At 39.5% G+C, this 21,620-nt stretch overlaps 2 protein-coding genes across 2 annotated transcripts; one reads left to right on the top strand and one right to left on the bottom strand.

Annotated features, from left to right (window-relative positions):
* The first annotated feature begins 11,450 nt into the window (after window positions 1-11,450).
* LOC105041458 (probable WRKY transcription factor 65) lies at window positions 11,451-12,869 on the top strand. The gene is made up of 3 exons (XM_010918432.4): window positions 11,451-11,754; window positions 11,870-12,034; window positions 12,139-12,869. Exons 1-3 carry the CDS (start codon window positions 11,621-11,623, stop codon window positions 12,668-12,670), a joined length of 831 nt encoding a protein of 276 aa, XP_010916734.1. The 5' UTR covers window positions 11,451-11,620; the 3' UTR covers window positions 12,671-12,869.
* A 4,290-nt stretch (window positions 12,870-17,159) lies between these two features.
* Window positions 17,160-21,396, bottom strand: LOC140855843 (ras-related protein RIC2-like). The gene is made up of 2 exons (XM_073252991.1): window positions 20,958-21,396; window positions 17,160-17,738 (listed from the first exon to the last, which is right to left on the bottom strand). The coding sequence occupies exons 1-2, from the start codon at window positions 21,179-21,181 to the stop codon at window positions 17,306-17,308; spliced, it is 657 nt and encodes a 218-aa protein (XP_073109092.1). The 5' UTR covers window positions 21,182-21,396; the 3' UTR covers window positions 17,160-17,305.
* Between the last annotated feature and the right edge of the window lie 224 nt (window positions 21,397-21,620).

The following is a 21,620-nucleotide window of genomic DNA, read 5'->3' as shown; positions in this document are numbered from 1 at the left end:
GAGAAAGTAGGGGATAAAATCCTTTGCACGTTGATGTCTAACAACAGAACTAGATACTGTCTTGGGAAAAGTCACGTCATTTTATGGTCCAAGGCTCTCCCATGGATGGAAATCGGAGGTGTTTTATTGGTCAAGCGGTGATCACTTGTTCTGCCTTTGAGCCCTGTTAATGGGAAATGGAAAGTATGGAAGATTCCTCGGCATGTTCTCTTCTTGTCATTTGAAATACGAGGGGTTGAAAGTTTTGCTGATTCCTTTTTGCGGAAGCTCGACTTCGCATTTACGTGAACATATAATCATTACTACGAGTATCGGCACGCAGATACTGAAGGTCGTAAAATTGATACAAGACTTGCCAACAAAAAAATTCATGGCCAAAATAAATGGACTCCTACAGATAAATGATGCCACCCTGTTAAAGTTTAAACCACATATACATTATTAGCTCATTTTCTGCTAATTTTAACTTACTGTGATAAATTGATTGGTTAACAAGATATCGGGTTGTAAATTCAAATCCCTTCCAAATTAATTGCTCAGGTGATTAACCTGATTGCTATTTAACTTTAGTTAACAGCTATATATAATTGTTTGATTTCCTCTTGAAATGAATGCAACAGTTTGATGCAGTAAATTGTTGATATAGCTTACAAGACAAACCGGATGAATTTCTGCAGTTTTTCTTTTTCTTTTTTCGCTCAATGCAATTAGACTTATATTTTCTCATTGCTATATATAAAGTCACATATTTAATATTTTTGTCATAATAATTTTCATACCTTTTCTCAAGCATTTTCTAGGTTTTTTTCTTTCTTAGAGAGAGAGATAGATCCTCCAAGGTCCAAATTTCGAGGGATGCACCACCAAAGATCAAACCTCGAAATGTTTTGTTGCTAAGCAAAGGTGTGTGAGAGCAGGCTTATAAATTTCCCACCTATGAAATCAATTTGTTAATTTGACTAAATACTTAGACGAGGTTTTTCTAGTATAGTGTTGTTTGGTGCATTCAATTCATTGTAATGAATGTTATGGATTGCTATGAATCGATGACATTTAAAATATCTAATAAAAGAAGCATTTGATTAATGATTTTGATTATACGATTATGATAAAAATGATGTCCATACAGCCGTGATATCTGTATGAGATATATTTTTTGAGGCATTCATAAATTTTTGATTTACCATGCTTTCAGAATTTAGTTTTTGAAAAATGCAGCAAAGGATTTTATTGATGACTATAATTTTTTATTTTACATACATTGACACAATTACATAGCTAGCTATCACGGTTGCTTATTAGCAGCTGAATTGGCCTAACTAGTTACCACCTCCACTAGATTGTCTCCATGATATCCATGACACTAGGATATGGAATCTGATATTTCTAACCTTACTAGTCTCTTCTGTTTCTTCCCATACAACTCATTCTTTGTAGCTATATTTTCATCAAAAAAGTAATAATAAAGATGTGGGTTTTTTATTCCGAATATTCTTGGTTTGTGGTTCAAAGAGATTTTTAGACAACGATGATAACTTGGACCGGCAATGATGACTTGCAAGAATGATAATTAAAAAAATTATCTATAAATCTCTAGATTGATCCAGAATTACTTTTAAGTTTCTAGACTTTTTAAATTTCATAAAAAAATCTGAAACTACTAAGAAGTTATTTTTAGATCCTTGCCATCTATACAGATTGATTACACAGGTCTATATTCAAATTACACAAATTTATGTTCAAATTACAGAGGTTTATGTTCAGATTATACAAGTTACTCAGATAATCTGAATATAAATTTGTATAACTTAAATATAAATCTGTATAATCTGAACATGGACATATGTAACCAATCTATGTAGATGACAGGGACCTAGAAATAACTCCTTAGCAATTCAAGGATTTTTTATGGAATCTGAAAAGTCCAAAAATTTAAAAATAATTCTGAATCAATCTAGAGATATATAAATAATTTTTTCATGATAATTCAGTTCATCCATGTTTACTTGGTGTCAGAGTGATGCTCTCCCGGGTTCCGCATGTCCAAAATCTCTCATATATTTCATGAAGACAATTCCAGCCAGCTGACTGGCAAAGATAGGAACCTGAATAAATGGCATGCAGCCATATCTTCTAGGTTTTTTGTTTTTCGTTTTTTAACCGAGTTGTGAGCTTCATCAGTGGGGATTTATTTCTTCTCTTCTTTCCTTGGTGTCTGGTATTGGCCCTCCATAGTACCTATAAATAAATAACAACAACAACAACAACAACAACAACAACAACAACAACAACAACAATAATACATAAATAAATAAAGAGATGGTTTTTTTTAAAAATAAAAAAAGGAATTTGGTTTGGACGGCCTTGCATCAATTATTCTACCCTTGTACCAAGCTAGCACTTGTACTACGTGTGGCAGATACGGCCCCATACGTTGTGATGAAATATATTAGGTTCCCTCCGGGCTGCATAATTCAGGATCTTGACCCTTTTTCTTTCAATGTTCAGACGAACATTGGACTCAAGCATTTTCTTGCTTGCCTTTTTTTTTTTATGGTAAGAAGAGGAGCTAAACACATGAAGAAACAAAGTATAAGAGGTTACATCGATCACATGCAAAGACTAATAATCATTCAGCCATGTATAAAATTTGGAATCCCACCATATATGGACACAATTCAAGAGTACTAGCAAGCGCCAAAACTGTGAGGTGTTGTGGATTATCCACCCAGATACCAGTGGAAACATGAAAGTTGGGATGCTTGCCTTTTTAACATGGCCATCTACGTGTGGTTTCACTCGTTGGTGAGCCATATCTAACTTACAAGATCATAATGCCAGGGATCACTGCACCACTACAATAAGGGACATAGAAAGAAATATTTAATTAAGAGACATGGAAGCCCTACCCTTGATACAACGAAGGAATGGCTGAAGAAAAGAGATGCATTAGAAGATATAGGCTGCAGACGTGAATTGCTGGGCAAATCTCCTTTGGCAGTGGGCTTAATGCACCACTACGAGGCGAGTTGTGCATGCATGCATGCCTCATGCAGTCAAGCTTGCCGCTGCCAAAGGAGACATCGCCCAGTAATACACCCTCTGCACTTCGTCCCCCCTTGCTTGATCCACGGTTCCGATATGCTTGGGGTTGGACATTTAAAGGCAGTCATGGCTGTATGTCCCCAGAATATCCAATAACTATCCAGCAGCATGAGTACTGAAACTTCCACCACCTATCGCTTCACAATTTATTATTCAAGACACTTTAAGGAATCCAATACTAGTTCGAGAATTAAGCTTTCTCGTGTCACAACTTGCAAACAGTTGGGTCCCTACCAACTTTCACTTTCACTTCTTATTTAATTCTTATAGGACATGGTTCAACCCTGCAACTTTGAGGAAGGAGATCAGGAATAGTGAAAGCTTTAGTTTAGCCCCTGCAACGGGCTCTTCCAGATGGCAAGAGAGAGCATCGAAAGGGAAGATCCAGGGGAATGTTCCTCATATTCTGAGGCACAAAGTTTGGGTTATCGCTGTCGAGGCAGGGATAGAAAGGTGCTTCCTTTGTGCACAGAAGCATGGGTACCCAGTGTGTGCGTGGATGTATGCTGCTACGATAGACTCATCACGGGTTCAAATATAAGGAGAGTATGATTCGTAAGCATCATCCGGGATTTTGTTGGAGAATTTGGTGATGCCCGCCGGATGGACCACATGACCATGGATGGCAACAGGAGGGTAACGTCATCCATAGTAAGCTGAAGGGTTGTAATTAAACGGAATGCAGCTAGCCATATAGTTCAGCATATTCCATGCTACTCCTCGTGTTATTGTGGACGACGTTGAAATAACTATAACAATTAATTAATGGATGCTGACATGCATGCATGGCTGATGACAAGCCATGCAGTTTGACAGACCGGCTAATTATTATGATGTCCAGAGTTTCAGAGTGTCTATGCATAATTATATTCATTTATTCCACTAAAATTATCGAGACATTCCTTGACTACCAGTGGAGAATAATCTAGATGTTCTTTCTTGTTTTTGAAGTTTATCTGTACTCCCACGTTCCTGGTCACTTTCCGAGCTAAATGTTGGCTCGTCTTCCGTGTAAAGGTCAAAAATTAGAAGGGAAAAAGGCGTAATTGCCACTAGGCCTTAATCAATGTACATGTGAATGTTAGAAAAATGGTGTTCTTTAGCTTTCAAAATGGGATTGCACAACGAATTTCAGGTACCCAACCAGGTTTGCTTTCAACATATATTAAAATGAAGAAAAGGATATGTTGGAGGGAATCAATAAGGAAAATTCAAAATTTTTCTAATTAAATTTTACTTCAAGCATTTTAATCTTATCTTTTAATTTTATCTTTTAAATATTTATAATATCATTAATCTCTTCGTTATCGTGCTTTTAATTTCTGATCATTGGATTTCTAATTACATATCTTAATGGGTTAGTAAAAGTTCAAATGGTTATATGCGTTTAATCTCATTTTTATTTTCTAACCATTTGGACTCCTTATTAAAGAATTTACTAGGTTAATAAAAATCCAAACGATCATAAAAAATCATATTGGATGGCTATAAAAGAACTATCTTGAGATCTGATTTTAGACATCCCATCTCATCCTCTTTCTCTCTTCTTTTGACTTTTTTTTTCCAGTCTTTTCTTTGTGATTATTTTTATGGATGCTAAAAGGATCTCCATCAACCTTAGGGCTGGAAGTGGGCTCGGACCGGCTCGAGGCCCATCGGATTGGGCCGGCTTCGGATCGGACTTCGAGCTTAGCCCGAAACCATTCAAATCGGGCTCGAATCAAAAAAATGAGATTCATTTTGTTTTCGAGCCGGGCTCGGGCCTACCTTTGGTCTGGCTTGGACCCAACCCGGATCCGATCCCGAATTTTAGCTCGATGATGAGCCCAAATTTTTGATTCGAACCCAATTTTTCATTTAAATTGATTTAGCTTAAATAAATGACCTAAGTTAGTCCAAATCGATCTATTAGCTTAAATTGAGTTAACTAATTAGCCAAATTTTAGGGCTTTCATCTGGCATTCCATCCTTCAGTCTTCCTTTTGAGTCTCAATTTTTTTCATTAAGATCTCGTCTTGAAGAGCCCTACCCCCTGTCCGTTGACCATCACTGTCCTGACTCCTGATCCTCCCTGCTCTCCCGACGTCCTCCCTACTTTTCTGTTGGTCTTCGCCGTCGCTCTCCTCCCGATCCTCAGTAGCATCAGGCTCTCCCCTCCAATCTCCCGCAGGTGCTTTTCTTTCTACAGGTCTGCCTCCATCGTGCCTCTCCCTCCGTCGCGCCCTGTCGTCACCGATGACCCTACAGGCACTCAAGAACCCACCTTTGTCGCCTCCTCCCCCGCCTCCATCATGCCTCTCCCTCCATTTCACCCCGCCGTCACCACCCCCAGTGCTGACCCAGGCATTCAAGAACCCACCTCCATCACCTCCTCCCCCACCTATGTTGCGCCCCTCCCTCCGCCGCGCTCCATCATTGCCACCCCTATCGTCGCCCCCCTCCCTCCGTCGCACTCCATCAACGTCACCGCCCCCATCGTCGCCCCCCTCTCTCCATCGCACTCCATCATCGCCGCCCCCTCCCTCTATCGCACTCCATCATCACCGCCCTCATCGCTGACCCTGTCGTCCATCTTCAGCCACCAACTGCAGATTTGATTCCAGGCCAGTTGGAAAGTCGAGGAAGATGGCTAGATGGGGGAGTTGAGGAAGATGGGAGAGTCGCAAAAGATGCGGGAGCTGAGTGGGTTGGCTCAATTGAGCTCGGGCCGGGCTCGAGCCTGAGCTCGGGTCAGACTCGGGCCTGTATTTTTTTCAAAAAAATCATGCCTAAGCATGGCCCGAAGCCCCAAAAAATTATTTTGGGCCCGGCTCAGGCAGAGGTATGGTCTGGCCCAGTCGATCCACTTCCATCCCTAATCAACCTCCTCCATGGTCATACTTGCTGGCGGAGAATCTCGATCGTATCTTAGGATGGTTTTTTCAGATTTTTTTATAAGAGAGACGAGAATACGTCTTAGGATAGTGTCTAATATACTTTTGAATTTGATCATTTTTTATTCTTGATTTTTATAAATCATTTATAATTTCTCACAATAAAATTTTATTAATTTTTTAATTTTTTAAATTACTTTAGAAATTTTTTAAGCTCTGTTCCAACTGGATGTTCCACATCTCAGCAAAGTGCTAGTATGGTAATATACACAAAGCAATATTAGGCCAAGCAACTAGGATCCTTTACGACATGGACTGTATATGGTGAAGTGCTATGCATCCTTAGATGGCCAGTATCAGAAGATGGATGGCTATTAAACAATATGTATGAGATATGACATGGCACGCACCGTAAATTAATTGTCTTATTAATTTGATGGCCGCCATTAATCTTATTAATTTGATGGCCGTCCATTTCTTAATGGCGGCCATCCACAGCTGCAGCAGAGTGCCGCATGCCGCCGATCTAGGATCAGTGCTCCAGACCAAGACCCAACTTATCTATGGTTCTTTATCATGTGGTACGTTCTACTATGCTCAAATCAGGCCCAGGTCATTTTTGCCGAAAGTTTTTTTGATCAACAAATTTTTTTTTTCATCAAATTTTTGTCGAAAGTTTATCTTTAAGCCTGTGTCCAACTAGCCCAAACACTTTGATGCCTCAATTCCTCTGGCCTGGGTATTGCCACAAGGGTCAGATGTACGGCGATATCTGAGACTGAGCCACAAAAACGTGATTTTATCAAAGGAGGAGGAAGAAAACAGAAAAGATAGAAGAAAAAGAGTGGAATTTAGCCCGTTGAAGATAGGAAAAAGGTACTGCTTTTGGAAAGAGATTGCAAAGGAATTTGAACCATCGGAAAAGAGTAAAGATAAAAGGCTACAAGCCAGGGAAGCTCCTCAGAATAGTTCCAACCTCCAAGCATATGCTGAAGATATCCTGATTTAAGTGTGGCTGGCACGCTCTATAAAAGCTTGCACCGCCGGAGACGTAGATGACATCGGTCGGGCCTTGCCAGAGAAGATGAGAAGAGGCGTACATGTGAGGTCTATGAATAATAGGGTGGTTCTCCTTTGGCACGAGAGCAAGGCATGCATGGCGATCATCGCATGCTACTGCTGTTCTTGCCAAAGGAGAACTGCCCTGCTATTCGCCTACACACTAGTTTGGAGTGCATATACCAATGCCAACCAAGTATCCCTATGAGTATATTTCATTTATTTGTTTGCTACTTATTTCATTATCTCTCTCTCTCTCTCTCTCTCTCTCTCTCTCTCTCTCTATATATATATATATATATATATATATAGACATAAATATAGATATATCTATGTTTATGCTTATGAAACATAGAATTAATGGACGAGACAGCTGGCTACAAGGGATAGCCGTTGCATATTTCTCTATCAAATAATTAAGCTTGTGGGCTCTTTAATGCAAGAGGACAATATTTTTCTATCAAAAACTAATGCATGTAGGATAATTTTGCGTCAAGCTGGAGGTACAATTTAGGTACAACTATTTATCCTTCTTTTCCCCTCTTGTGCATGCATGGAAGAGCCACAGGTAAATAATACGAAATTTTTAGTTGGAGCAGATCCTGAGCCAGTGGACCAATCCAACTACCATCGAAATGCATAAACGCGTGTACATCACTCCTTTTCCTTCTCTATCCTTATTTATGAGTGTTGGTTTGTGGTTGATCTGGTCCACTACTTAGCTGGTGTACTTTGTCCAACTAATTCTCTCTCATAATCAAGGGGCTGTTATATATTTGTATCTCAACTAACAAAAACTAGACCTTTTACCTAGACTAGGATTAACAATGGGCCGGCCTTGATCCTAGAGGGTTATCCTACAAAAAATCAAAAAAAAAAAAAAAAAAAGGAAGCAAAAAAGAATCACATTAAAAAAAAAAAATCAGCCTAATTTAATCAATGAGCTAAAAAGAAGCAATGTGGAGAGTAATTGCTTTTAACTATGGATTTTACATGATCCCCACCCTGACACAGATAGACTTCTCAAAGAAAAAATGGAAAAGGGGAAAAAAAATCAAATGAGTATTGACTTTCGACTACGAATTTTGCAAAGTTCCACTGATGCCATAAAGACTTTATAGGTTATCAGCTAAAATAATGATCGGAGGTGAGTGTGCCTAACATCTTTCTCACATTCAATTAATTTCCTCCATGGATGATCGAACTCCAAGTTAAAAATTAAGAGCCTTATCTCTGAAATGCATATAGATTTTTGGGCATTATTGCAATAGGAATCTTTCGGATATAACTATTTACATATTGATTCAATGGAGTACTTTGTCAAAATCTCAGCTGGAAGCTAGGTTGACTCCAGGGCTTAATATACTATAAAACACCAGGTAACATGCTCAAATCCTCAATCATGCAAGTTGGCCAAGTTGCAACAGATATTTTCCGCCCAAGTTCATACAGTAAGATTTGCCCCATCTAACAAGGCATTGAACTTACCCATCGAGAAGGCTAAATTTCGCCCTATCTCCATCTTGAATTATCCGGCAACCAGCTTGTCATATGTTGACTTCCTGAATGATCCATCCATTATCGCATGATACTACTCATTTAATCAGATGTACTCATTGGATATGTATATATATATCTACTGTCCTTTTGATTTTCTAAAACAGGTTGTTTTATGTATTTTCTCTCTTCCATCCAAAATTTGTCAAGCTATTCAAAGAGTTCATCTTAGGTATACTTCAAGTAAACTTCAGATTTACTGGCAAATTTACATGTACGTAATATTAGATGAACAACTAACATGCAGACAAATTTTGGGCTATTCGGATCTCCTGATAGGTTCTTCAGGTCACGTTATTGTTTCGGCCGAGCGAGACCATCCTCAGCCCAAAGGCCCAACTACTAACCACATGTAGTAGCGTCTAATAAATTACGAGCTAGGATAGGTTAAGAGATAGCTGTTGAGTGGGTCCCCTTGATCAATCAAAATAATGGACGAAACGCGGACACCCAGATAAGTTTATCCCAGATACCGCCCGCACCGTGACGAATCATTGCATTAGTTTAAGCAGCTGGGCCGCTAGGTCTCCTCCGGGTCACAGCCTTCGCTGAAGTGCACCCAAGGAAACTCCTCGCACGGCATTACGGAACCCCACAACTCCCCTCCCATGATACTAAAGTGACGTTTGGTGCGTTACATAAATAATATTATTATAATAATATAATTACAAAAAAAATATAATTATCTGATAAAATTATAAAAAATCTTATATTATAGTATTTAATATATACAGTAATATTATTATAAAATTATTAAAAATCTTAAGTTGCAGTGTTTGGTATATAATTTAGATTACATGAAATATAAGTTAATTTTTTCAAAGTATCTCCATCTTTGCTTTGATTATTGTCTATTTTTTAGAGAGACAACTTAATTTTGAGGTCAATCATTTTTCGTGACATCATCCATTATATTTTTTTTTCTATTTTCACCAAACTGGAACTATCCATAATTTATTTTAATTTATTTTGATGAGAATATTTTGATCTTGAAGTTATCTTATTGCAACATTGTAAGATTGTAAGATTATATGTAATCACATACTCATCTTCTTCTAGATAATCAGATTATCTTTTTTTGAGATAATGCAGCATTATATGTAATATAGCATTATCTGTGTGAAAATAACAAAACAAACAATACAATTTGATTATTTGTTGTAAAATTATGTCAAAATTATATACTATCAAACGCCCCTTAAGTTCATCATCTTAATTATCTTTGTCCCAGTGGAAACAGCTATCCTGCTGTTATCCCCTCCGACACGAATAACTTGGTAGTGGATTTATATATGGAGATGCCGTGTGAATAATGCTTCAATCAAAACAGGTAGGCGTGAGGAAACTTCCGCTCGTTGAATTAAGAAACAAGAGGCTTGACAAAATAAGAGACAGAGAGATTCCAGAAGTTCCAATTGGCAACAAGTCAACAAGTGACGGAGAAAATATTAAGAAAAGAGAATGAACAGAAAAAAAAAAAAAAAGGAAAGAGTGATGCTATAACTCGGTGCCAAGTTCTGGCGACGAGTCATGAATAAGATAATTCAATTGATTAATTGTCCTGCCTTATCTCATAGCCGTTGGATATTTTTCTAAGGAAATGCTTGAGTAACTCAAAAATGTTACTCAAAGAGCCAGTCAGGCCATCTGTTGTGTTCTGTTTGATTTGGCTTTGTGAATTGGGCCCATGATTCGCTAGAACCGTAGAAAATGATTGGTGACTTCCTTAAGTGACTTTCTGAGATACCACAGCATTGCTCAAAACCATAGCCAAGTGCTCGTAGCTCCAGCTCTAGACAATGATAGGGATAGGAATAGATTAGATATGGATTGGATTGGCTAATATTCATATCGATCTTGCAACTAAAAATTTTATGTCTATTATCAATTTTGTATCTATTTCAGATTGGATTGAATTAAATCGGATTTGATTGGATTAAATTTGAAAAAAAATTATCATATAAATATTATAAAATAATTATAATTTCTTTAAAAAAATTTAAATTAAAATTATATCTAGATCAGACTTAGAACGGGATATATCATTATTGTATTTGATTCAATTTGCTTCAAATATTTTTTTTAAGAATTCATACATTTTCGATCAATCAATAAAATCGATTTCATTCAAATTAAATCAGATCAGATAGGGCAGATCAACTAAAATTGTGATCACTGAGCAGTGGTAACACCGATGATTCTCTTGTTTCTCATGGCTTAGTACGGCCTATATTTTAGGCTGCCAGACCTCGCTTACGTTGCACATGAACTTGGATCAATTGGGTCCCAGTTGAACCTCAGACCAACAGACCATCTCCTAAGTTCATCAATGAATGCCTCCAACTCACAATCTGGAACAACTCCACGCTCAACTCCCCACTTAAAGGCAGCACCAAAAGGGTTGGTGAATCCTTATCTCCAGCTTGGGGTATTATTCAGTGGAGGACTTTAATCATCATGAGAGAGAGAGAGAGGGTTTTCCAAAATATAGAGAGATCATGTGCCGGATTCCACCTCGTTTTCCCAATAAATGGAGCGATCATGTGCCGGATTCCACCTCTCTTTTCCTATAAAATGTGCTGCTATTTTAACAAATCCAAATGGGAAATAGGGAATGATGGGTGGAGCCGTGGAGGACGGCTCGCTTTCACATCTTTCAATAGTTTAGTTGGGATATTTCCACCTCCCACGTCCTCCCTCCTCCCCCTATGGCCTACAGACCCAGCGCAAGCGTCCAAAACCTCGCGTATAAAATTCACACAAACTTAGTTTAATACTCCATTGATGGATGCGAACAATGACGATTAGAACTTCCCCGTCTGTCTCCATATAGCCCCTAAAAGCCGGCTGTGCACCGCCCTATTCCGCTATTCCTCTCCTCTTCTCCTCTCCCTCTTTCTCCACCCTTCTATTCTCCTTCAGCAGAGACGTTCTTTCTTTAGTTTGTACAACCTTTTCCCCCCTTTTTCTATGTACGGAGGGACTAAGAATAGTGATTAATTTTGGCCTGGTGGGAAACACTGAACATGGACGGCCAGTGCAGCACCGAGTCACGTAATTCCGAGACCGAGGAGGTTGGAATAGCGCCCGAGAATAACGCCCCGAGCCCGCCCGGCGACCCGAAAGCTGCCCAGCCCCTCTCCCCTTCCGCCAAGAGGAGGTGCGTCCGTTGTTTCCACCGGAATTCGTTTGGATCCATCCAATTTAATTTCCCTTCTATATTTTTGTTTGAAATTTTATTACTCCTATTTATATCTTTTAAACGTCGACAACAGCCGGCGGTCGGTCCAGAAGCGAGTGGTATCGATACCCATCTCCGGCGACGGCGATGGATCGCGGCCCAAAGGGGGAGCCGGCGCCGGCGAGGGGGCTCCGCCGACCGATTCATGGGCCTGGAGAAAGTACGGCCAGAAGCCGATCAAGGGCTCTCCTTACCCGAGGTAATCTCCGTCCCCACACTACCGTGGGCCGGGATCCCCGCGCATGGTAGTCCAACAGGTGCAGGAAACGGGAGTATCTAAATGGTATAAGTTTTGTGGCACAGGGGCTACTATCGATGCAGCAGCTTGAAGGGTTGCCCGGCGAGGAAGCAGGTGGAGCGGAGCCGAGTGGATCCCACCATGCTCGTCGTCACCTACTCCTTCGACCACAACCACCCCTGGCCCCTCCCCAAGAACCACCGCCACCCCAAGCCTTGGCCGCCGGTGGCACAGCCCGTCGAGGAGCCGTCGCCGATCCGCTCGAGCCCGCCCGAATCTGTGGTTCTGGATGAGAAGTTCTCCAATCTAATCGGAGAAGAGCCGTCCCTCATGATCTACGACGAGATCCGGTGGTTCTCAGACGTAGGATCTCCGTCCTCCACCTCGCCCCTGGCGGCCGCGGAGAATCTGCTTTTTGGCTCGATCTTCGCCAGCGCCGCGGTGGGGCTCCCGGAGGAGTGCGGCGGCGAAGATATGGTCGATGGGGAGGAGGACGGGACGTTCGCGGGGCTCGGAGAGCTGCCGGAGTGCGCGGTGGTGTTCCGGAGAGAGAGGTCGCGGCTGGCGCCGGCATCGTGGTGCGGGAGCACCGGATGAGTCGGAGGCGGCGGCGATCAAGGTGGGGGAGATTTCACCGACCATGACGGCGTGGCGTGCGCCGTACGATTATTCCCTAATTTTTCTCTTAATCTCACGCATATATAGTTTCTTTTTCTTCTCCGTTTACGTTTTCGATAAATGTTTTTTCCGAACGGGAGCTTTAGAAAAATATAAAGATAAAGATGGGGTTTGGTCATTTGTTTGTGCTTGCTTTGGATGACATGGGAAAAAACGCTCCGGCCGCCGGCCCATCGTCGTCATGCGTGTGCGGGCCAATGGGTGCCGTCGTCCCATGTGTGTCACGTGTCTCTACTTTACCGCGTGGAGGCCAGAATACCTACTGTTTCTGTTTGCTTGCTGCAATGGGTAATTATTCTTATTTTCCGTAAGAAAATGCTGTGTTTCCATCGAATTAAATTCTTTTTAATGATTTTCATTCCCAAGTTAATAACCTCACCTTTCATGTATTGCACTGAAACAAAAATTTATATTTTTTTTCAACAAACTTTGTGACACCACTCTTTCTAAAATGCTAAAATGGTAGGATGCCTAAATTTACAATCTCATCGATCTCTAGGTGATCCTCTTAAGCTAAGACATTGAACTTGAGATCAGCTTGCTTATCGGATTGTGTGGATACTCAAATAAGTTTCCTCAATTAGTGAAGCCGGGCAATGCTTAACAGACGGCGCGCAACTGTTGAATCCCCCAATAGGCCTCTAGCAATCCCCTGTACTCAAAGTTCCTGATTCTTGGGGCAGGGCTTTTTCTGTTCTTTCCTTTCTTGTCTTTTATTTGATGAGAGATTTTTCCTTATTTGATGGAAGTACTTCATCAAGGATCCAACATGATTTTTCGTTTTGACTCCCAAAGAACTTTAGCCAAGGTGAGCCTAGCAATGGATGTAGGTCTTACCTGATTCATGCGGTTGGGTATTGCTCCATTCTATCTAAATTGTTAGAGCAAAAGCCTTGCTTAGGTTTTCTACTAGCAGAACAAATTAATTACTTGTCAAATTAATTAATCATATGTCATAATCACTCTAAATTAATGCAAGTCAAAGTCGACTAGATCTATTCTCTCTCTCTCTCTCTCTCTCTCTCTCTGTATATATATAAGCATCCATGCTATACTGAGTTGGGAAGTTGTCATAAGTAGTGTCATTCCGAAGTGACAGATTTTAGACTACACAGATTATATTAACTCCTTGTAAAAGAATTTAATAATTTTAAAATCAACTATAGATCATCCAAATTGAAAATTCAACCTGTTGAATATTATCAATATTATGGAAACATCTACAAATCAGAATTCATATATTTTTATACTCTTTAACATATGCATCAAAATAATACAAAAATAAACTGTGTAATTATATTAGTTTGACAAAATATATGATAAGGAATAAAATTAAAAATTCACTTTATAGATTATAATCTACAAATTTTGATACATGATAGATTCAAATTCATGAGGTTTTAATGATCAGATTATAGTAAAATATACTATCATTCTATTAAAAATGTCCATTTTTATATCTACCTAATGATTATCCTAGAGACTATCAAAATACATGAATTTGATTTATAGACATTTTTTATAGTACATGTCATGTTCAATAATTTTGATCTTGAATTTAGATAGTCCATCATTAATCTTGAATCATTTCTTCTTTTCTAAAATATGTAGTCTCTCTCTCTCTCTCTCTCTCTACATATGTGTGTGTGTAAGCACATGTATGCATTTAAGTATGCATGTTTAAATAATAGAATAGCTATGAGGGGGTAGGAGTCACATGATAAAAGACTCCAGGTAGCACAAACAAACTCCAAACTAAAGGGACAAGAGCTACAATCTGGATAAGAACATAAAACACAACATAAGATTAGATTTATAAATCCGGCGAACCTTAACTACTTCACATAGCTATGCCTACATTAAAGTTGATCTGTCCAAGTTGTGGAGCTTCCGCTCCATTGGAAGGGACTTTTCTGACCTCATATAGCATATGCCGGATAGTTCAGCTGGTTTGATATACTATTATTCTATAGGAGCCAGCTAGTGTTCGTCATTGCTGCTGAGTTGATTGTTCAAGTTAATTTACTATATTTGTGTTCAAACATGATAACTAATAGAACACTGGTTGCATGATGTATTTAAACAATGTTGGAGAAAACAAGGTTAAATCACTATTGCTACATGTTCCATATAATCCAATAGTTCAAGCCTAATACTCTTGAATTTTGTCACAACCAGAAGTTTTGCATCTCTGAGTAACCTTGTGACACTGAGCCTGAATCTGATCAACTTTATAAAATACAATAGCGGCCACAAAATAGGTCTTGTAGCACAGTTAATGGTATCCAATTTTTTTCACATGCACTGGAAGTCTCCCATTGCTCATACCTTCACTTGGCGGGTGCGGGTTGTATCTTTTGCATAAAAGAATGATTGATCTTCTTTCCCGGCATAAACTGTTGGATCATGATTTACATAGTTGTCGAAGCACAATCTGTTTTGTCATCTGTGTTGACAATGAAGGGAAGAGGTTGGTGGGTTTTAAAAATTATGCAAATCATGATCCAATGATGGACATCGCGAAAGAAGATCAATCATCCTTCTATTGATGAGTGGTGCAAGGTGAGTACAGATATCACTCTCCTTCTACACTTATTCCAATCAAGCTGCAAGTCATTATAAGAGACTGTGACACACAAAACTTACTGCCTCATATTAATCAAAACTTCTTTTGAAAGTGTGTCCTCCAATAACAAAAGCTTTGTCTTTGGTGTAAAAGGTTCAACCGCTCCCTCTTGAAGGGGACTTTTTGGAAAGCTACTAATGCATCTAAGATACAGTTCACAATAACTTTCTGATATCACTACAATCATTGAGGATACCAAGCACTTACTGGGTGGGCTCAACATGTCATTCATGTAAATGGCTGGACTCTCGAATTAATACTGGACTCATCACCCCTTATATGTCACATTTTAATAATAACTCTGGTGCTAATGGTCCCCACTTCATTCTCATGACTACTTGGAAAAATCATAAGCATCAATATTTTCTCACATGATACATTGCACATGACATTAACAAAACTATAGCCCCTATATGTCCTTTGATATGCATCACAACGTGCTATATGCTAGCCCACAACAATTTGAAATTCCCATGACACCTTCTGATTCTTAACCCTAGCACCTCTGACCAGAGTAGACAGACCACTTAGGGCAAGCCTTTGTTTAAGAAGATACCAGTGGAGAAGATGCCTCAAACCTTCCTCTTCTCTATCTTTTTGCCTCCTTCCATTGGTATAAAGAATTTCCAACAAGATTTACCGTACCACATCAAATTAGACAGTGGAAGATATCGTACCATATCGGTTCGGCACTGATATGTGGTAGAGGAGGTATATTGATATTTAGTATGCCAAACTGGTCCCATATCAATGCACAGGTTGGCATCAGTACAAGATTCAATATCGAGACCGCAAACTTTGATTTCCAATATTTCCGGCAAGAGAAGACATTCGGAGTCCGCCAAACTTTTGAGTCTTGAGATTCGGATAAGATTCTCCTCAAATTCCAAGCCAACAACCTCCCCGGAGAAAGGCAAATCCACAAAAGGATGTGAAGCATACAATTGAAAATGTTATCCTCTCTAGAACAATTGAATTTTCGTAACTTGTAAAAGAAGCCAAGTGACGTTATTTCTAAAACCCCGTTGGCATCTCACAGTGTGATTATTTTGAATAATGCTTCGATCTTACCAGACAATCATGAGCAATCCTAAGGTTGGTGTATGAAATCCCGTTCATATTTGTTGGCTGGCCCAGTTTCAAATTGTTCGCTGAGTATCCAAGATTTCCTCCACCTTCTGTCAATACGTGAACCTAATGATAGATTTAATGAGGGAAAATTCAATATATCCAAAAGAACCTAAGGCACTCTCACCCTTGCACTCGTCCACCTCACACTTCCTTAATTTATCACATATCCACCTCAACGATCCTCATATCTACAGCCCTTGTGCTTGATCAATTTTCCTCTCAGTCCTAAAAGGACAGAATCTAGCCTACTTTATGCACATTTCCTGCTGTCGATTTACATTCCTCTGTTAATTTATTTGGTAAAGTTGATAACAACATGCTCTTTCTTCCGAGTGAAACTAGTCACAAATGTAACGGTCAATAACCATCGAATCCATGAGTTCCATACTGGTTCATATCTTTGAATCTCATGAGTGGTTCATATCTTTGAGTCTCATGATGAAATCAAAATGAGCAGAGAATTGGTCCTGGATTTGCTTTAACAACAGAGTCCCTAGTACTGTACCTACTCGTACAACAAGCATGCAAAACCGCTTCCTTGATGCAAACTGTTTCAAAATTTAAAAATCTCTGCACCACTGATCATTGCAATTGTCAGTTGTGACAGCAGAATCTGGAAATGTATTTCTTTATGAGTTAAGAATCCAAGTATTAAATGTAACAAATCTTGATGTATTCAATTTCAAGCACATCAGTCCCACAAAATGGTGGTCCAAAATCCACCATGGAAAAAGTTGCATGAAATCCATAACATGCACAAGATAAAGAAACTAAACATCGCACAGCATCACCCTTGCCTAACCCGAGCAGCAACCAGATCTCTTCAGTGCAGAAACATCATCTTTCACATCTATTCTCTCTCCTTTGCTGGGGAAAGCAGATGCTGCATCATCACCTGCCTCAAGGGTCTTCTTGCTCACAATTTGATGAATCTGAGTCAGAATCTCTGAAAAAGCATTATCCACATTTGTCGATTCTAGTGCTGAAGTCTCCATGAAATAGAGTGATTCCCTCTCAGCACAAGCCTTTCCATCTTCGGTTGAAACTGCAACAAGGTGGCGAAGGTCTGACTTGTTACCAATAAGCATGACAACCACACTGGGATCTGAGTGGTCTCTCATTTCCTTTAGCCAACGATCGACGTTCTCGAATGTAGTATGCCGGGTAACATCATAGACGAGTAGTGCACCTACAGCTCCTCGGTAGTAAGCACTGGTGATGGCACGGTACCTGCACTAACCGGATGGAACAACATCACCAACATGTCTTCAACCAGAGATGCACTAATTAATGAACACTCGTATGAAGTCCAGCCTGTGATTGTGACAGATGCTTGCATAACTATACTTTGGAAACATTATTGTGTCTATCCTTGTGGTCACTTGTTATTTTCATATCTTGATTCATTTGATATCATATGCATGCATGCACAACCTTTACTTAAAGGTACCTGATAGCCTTAATAGGAGCTGAATATGCAAATATATTAAGTTGCTAAGATATAGATTAACTTGATCTCGACAACTTGCTTAATTAGTGGTATCAATTTTCGATAGCAAGATGTCACCCTAAAGATTCTGACAAATATTTACATACGAAGTTCTGCAACATCACCAAGTTGATCTGTACAAACAATTAACATTACCTCCATTTCCTTTTCATATGTAAGAAAGGAGGCAGGCAGCCACTGGGCATGAAATTAAAAAATCATGAAATATATCAAAAGGGAATCATACAGGAACATTATCTCCCACTTATTTTTTTTGAGGTGGGGAAAAAGATTACTAGTGGATACTCAGTCAACATTTGATACTTATAAACATTGAACATTAATTTTGGCAAAAGATCACTGGCCGAGCGAATAGGCTAGCTGGTTAATGAACTCTGATAGTATGATCCAAAAGGATAAGACCAATAGAGCATGACACTTGTATCCACAAGCTCAATTCATTCAATCATGATAAAGAGAGTAAAGGCTCCTGATAGACAACAGCAGGTCATTGATTCATTCATTCACAAAATTTTGACCCTTCCCCTAACAACATCAACTTCTACACTGCAAAACCCTTAGAACCATATTACCATTCTCCAAGGGAACCATGTCTGTGGTCCTCCTCCTCTCCACCTAGCCCTTATTCCCCGGTTTTTCAGTCTTTTCAGAGGTAAGACTTGTCCCAGGGCCAAAGATTCTCTGTCAAGCACTTAGTTGTGAAGCCAAAGCCCTATGGAAGTTTTAATATCTCATAAAAATCTCTTACATGCTTCCAGGTCATATTTCTTCATGTCAGGCTATTGGTCTCAGAGCCTGTCCAACAGGGTTTGGGGTAGTGTTACTTCCCCAACCGTAACCATAGGCCTTCAATAACATGCTTGTAGAACAACACATGGAGTCTCACCTCTCATTCTCTCATATGGCCATGCCCAGGTGTCCACGTATGGGTAGCAGTTTACATGAGACTTTGTTGTATGTCATCTGCTAATTCTCATGCCATGGTCAATGGGTCATGAAAGACTTGTCTTATGGCCATAAAGCATTATACGGGCAAGTCAACTATGTGTGTATGCATACGAGCATACACCCATACATAGAGAAAACCTAGAATGATTTTGAAATTATCTAGCCTAAATGCTTCCCATGAACAATCACTGATAGACAGTTCGAAAAGAAATTCATCTCGTCGATCATGGTCTACATTGTGTAGCTAACCTAGAAATCAAAAATCATGAGTATAGGTAGTCTCTTTCCTATAAGATGTCTTCCTGCAGTTTTTTTGCAAGAAAAAGAGAGAAATGAAACTACCATGCCAACAACCCATCTTGTGGACTTGTGATCTTGGACTTACTCGACCCAATGCAAGACCCAACAAACCCAGCATAAAAACATTCGAGCTAAGTTTTGGCATAAGAGAAATTCTTTGTGCACCGCAGGCGATGTAGAAAATCCAACATGGAGTGCACCGCTTTGTTCGATTGATCCACATAACCACCGCTTTCCAACGCGTATTTAATGCCTGCAGCTTTACTTTTTCGTTTAAAATTTTGAATGACGAAAATGCTCTTATTTTTTGAAAAAATTATGGCATCTTATGTCAATATTATGGCATCCTGTATTCAGAAAGTCATAATTTTTGTCCACAGGATGTCATAATATAACGCAGGATATCATAATATGTACAAGACGTCATAAGTTTTTTCAAAGAGTAAGGGTATTTTCGTCATAAAGAATTTTCAAATGAAAAAGTGAAACTGCAAGCATTAAATACGCATTGAAAAGTATTTGAACAAAAATACCCCTTCTATATTATGACATCCTGTAGCATATTATGACATCCTGGGCCATATTATGATATTCTGCATTCAGAAAGTCATAATTTGACGCAGGATGTCATAACATACTACAGAATGTCATAATTTTCTGAGCCATATTATGACATCCTGTATGCAGAAAGTCATAATCTGCTATAGAATGTCATAATCTTTTCCAAAAAGTAGGAGTATTTTCGTCATTCAAAATTTCAAACAAAAAAGTGGAACGTGGACATTAAATATGCATTGAGAAGTAGTGACTATGTAGATCAATCACATAAAATGGTGCACTCCACGTGGGATTTTATACACCGCCCACGGTGCACAAAAAATTTCTCTTTGGCATATTGATACAGAATTCACGTCCACTAAGAACAGCTCATTTTGAGATCCAGTGCTGTTGCCACATGACACCACCGTTCAATTGTTCAAAGACTCGTTGGCAAGGACCTTTTAGTTTCAATAAAAAACACCTAGTCCGGGACAAAAGTATTTTGGCCCATTGTTTATACTCTTGCTCAAAGAGGTCCGAGTTCAATAAACATCAATCAGCTTCTTTGTATTGGAGCTCATATTGAGAACCAAGTTAGACAGCATCCACATGGTAAGTTGGCAACTATAGTGCATCAAGTTGATACAAGACCTAATATTTTTCATTTTGCAAAGTAATCTCCCGGCCCCCGAGTGAGTCGAACCCCCGTCTTTTATATATATATATATATATATATATATATATATATATATATATATATATATATATATATATATATATATATATATATATATATATATATATATATATATATACACATACTTGTATTGTAACTTTCCCTTTCATCAACCAAGTTTCATTGGTAGTCTAGTTCCTTGTACCATGTTTAGCTCCATTCATTAATGGCCTATTTTGGTCACCCAGGTTATATTGGACCATAGCATAAAACACCAAAGAAACTTGAACAAAATTAATGGCTCATTCCGATTCCTATAAAGATCACAGATCCCAGATCCCAAAACTCTCCTTAAACCTTGCCCAGCTCAAAAGAAGAAACTTGATTTAAAAGAAGGTAGAAGGCAAACCAGAGGAACAAAGAAGAAGATGAGGTATTGGAAGTAAAAGAAAGAAAAAGTTAATTATCATCTTACCTTTCCTGGCCCGCGGTGTCCCAAATCTGGGCTTTGATGACCTTGTTGTCCACGGTCAAGCTCCTGGTGGCGAAATCCACCCCGATGGTCGACTTGGACTCGAGGCTGAACTCGTTTCTCGTGAACCTCGACAGCAAGTTGGTCTTCCCCACCCCGGAGTCCCCGATCAGCACCACCTTGAAGAGGTAATCGTAGTCATCCTCCCCCCTGTACGCCCTCGCCATCTCCTCCAACCAAAAAAAAGCCACCGAAACTTATGAGGAAGCTCTCTTTCTTCCTTAAATTATTAATGGGAGAAGACGAGATTTTGGTCGGCCAGGGCCGGGTGGTGGATTCCATGGATTTTTGAAGGTGAGGTTTGGAATTACGGTTATAACCGGGGGAGATTTGGGGGGGTTTTGGAGGTTATGGGTGGTTTCGTGAGGAGGGGTTTTGGGACATCTGGAGTGGTTGATGTCGTCTTCGGTCGGTCGGGTCTGACCGCTGGTTTGAGGCGACCAACCGACGACAGGTGTTTAAGGACAGAATCAAGTTGTGGACAGCACGTTACCGCCTGCTCTCCTTTTCTTTTGTGCCCGATTACCAGAGCTAAAGCGCGTCATTAGGCAACTAAAAGGGAGACTGTCATCATCCCAAAACTTGTTGGTACATGGATAGGTTTTC

Source organism: Elaeis guineensis, chromosome 2 (assembly GCF_000442705.2).
Source record: "Elaeis guineensis isolate ETL-2024a chromosome 2, EG11, whole genome shotgun sequence".
In the NCBI taxonomy this organism is placed as follows: Eukaryota; Viridiplantae; Streptophyta; class Magnoliopsida; order Arecales; family Arecaceae; genus Elaeis; species Elaeis guineensis.
This window is presented reverse-complemented; position numbering and strand designations above follow the sequence as displayed.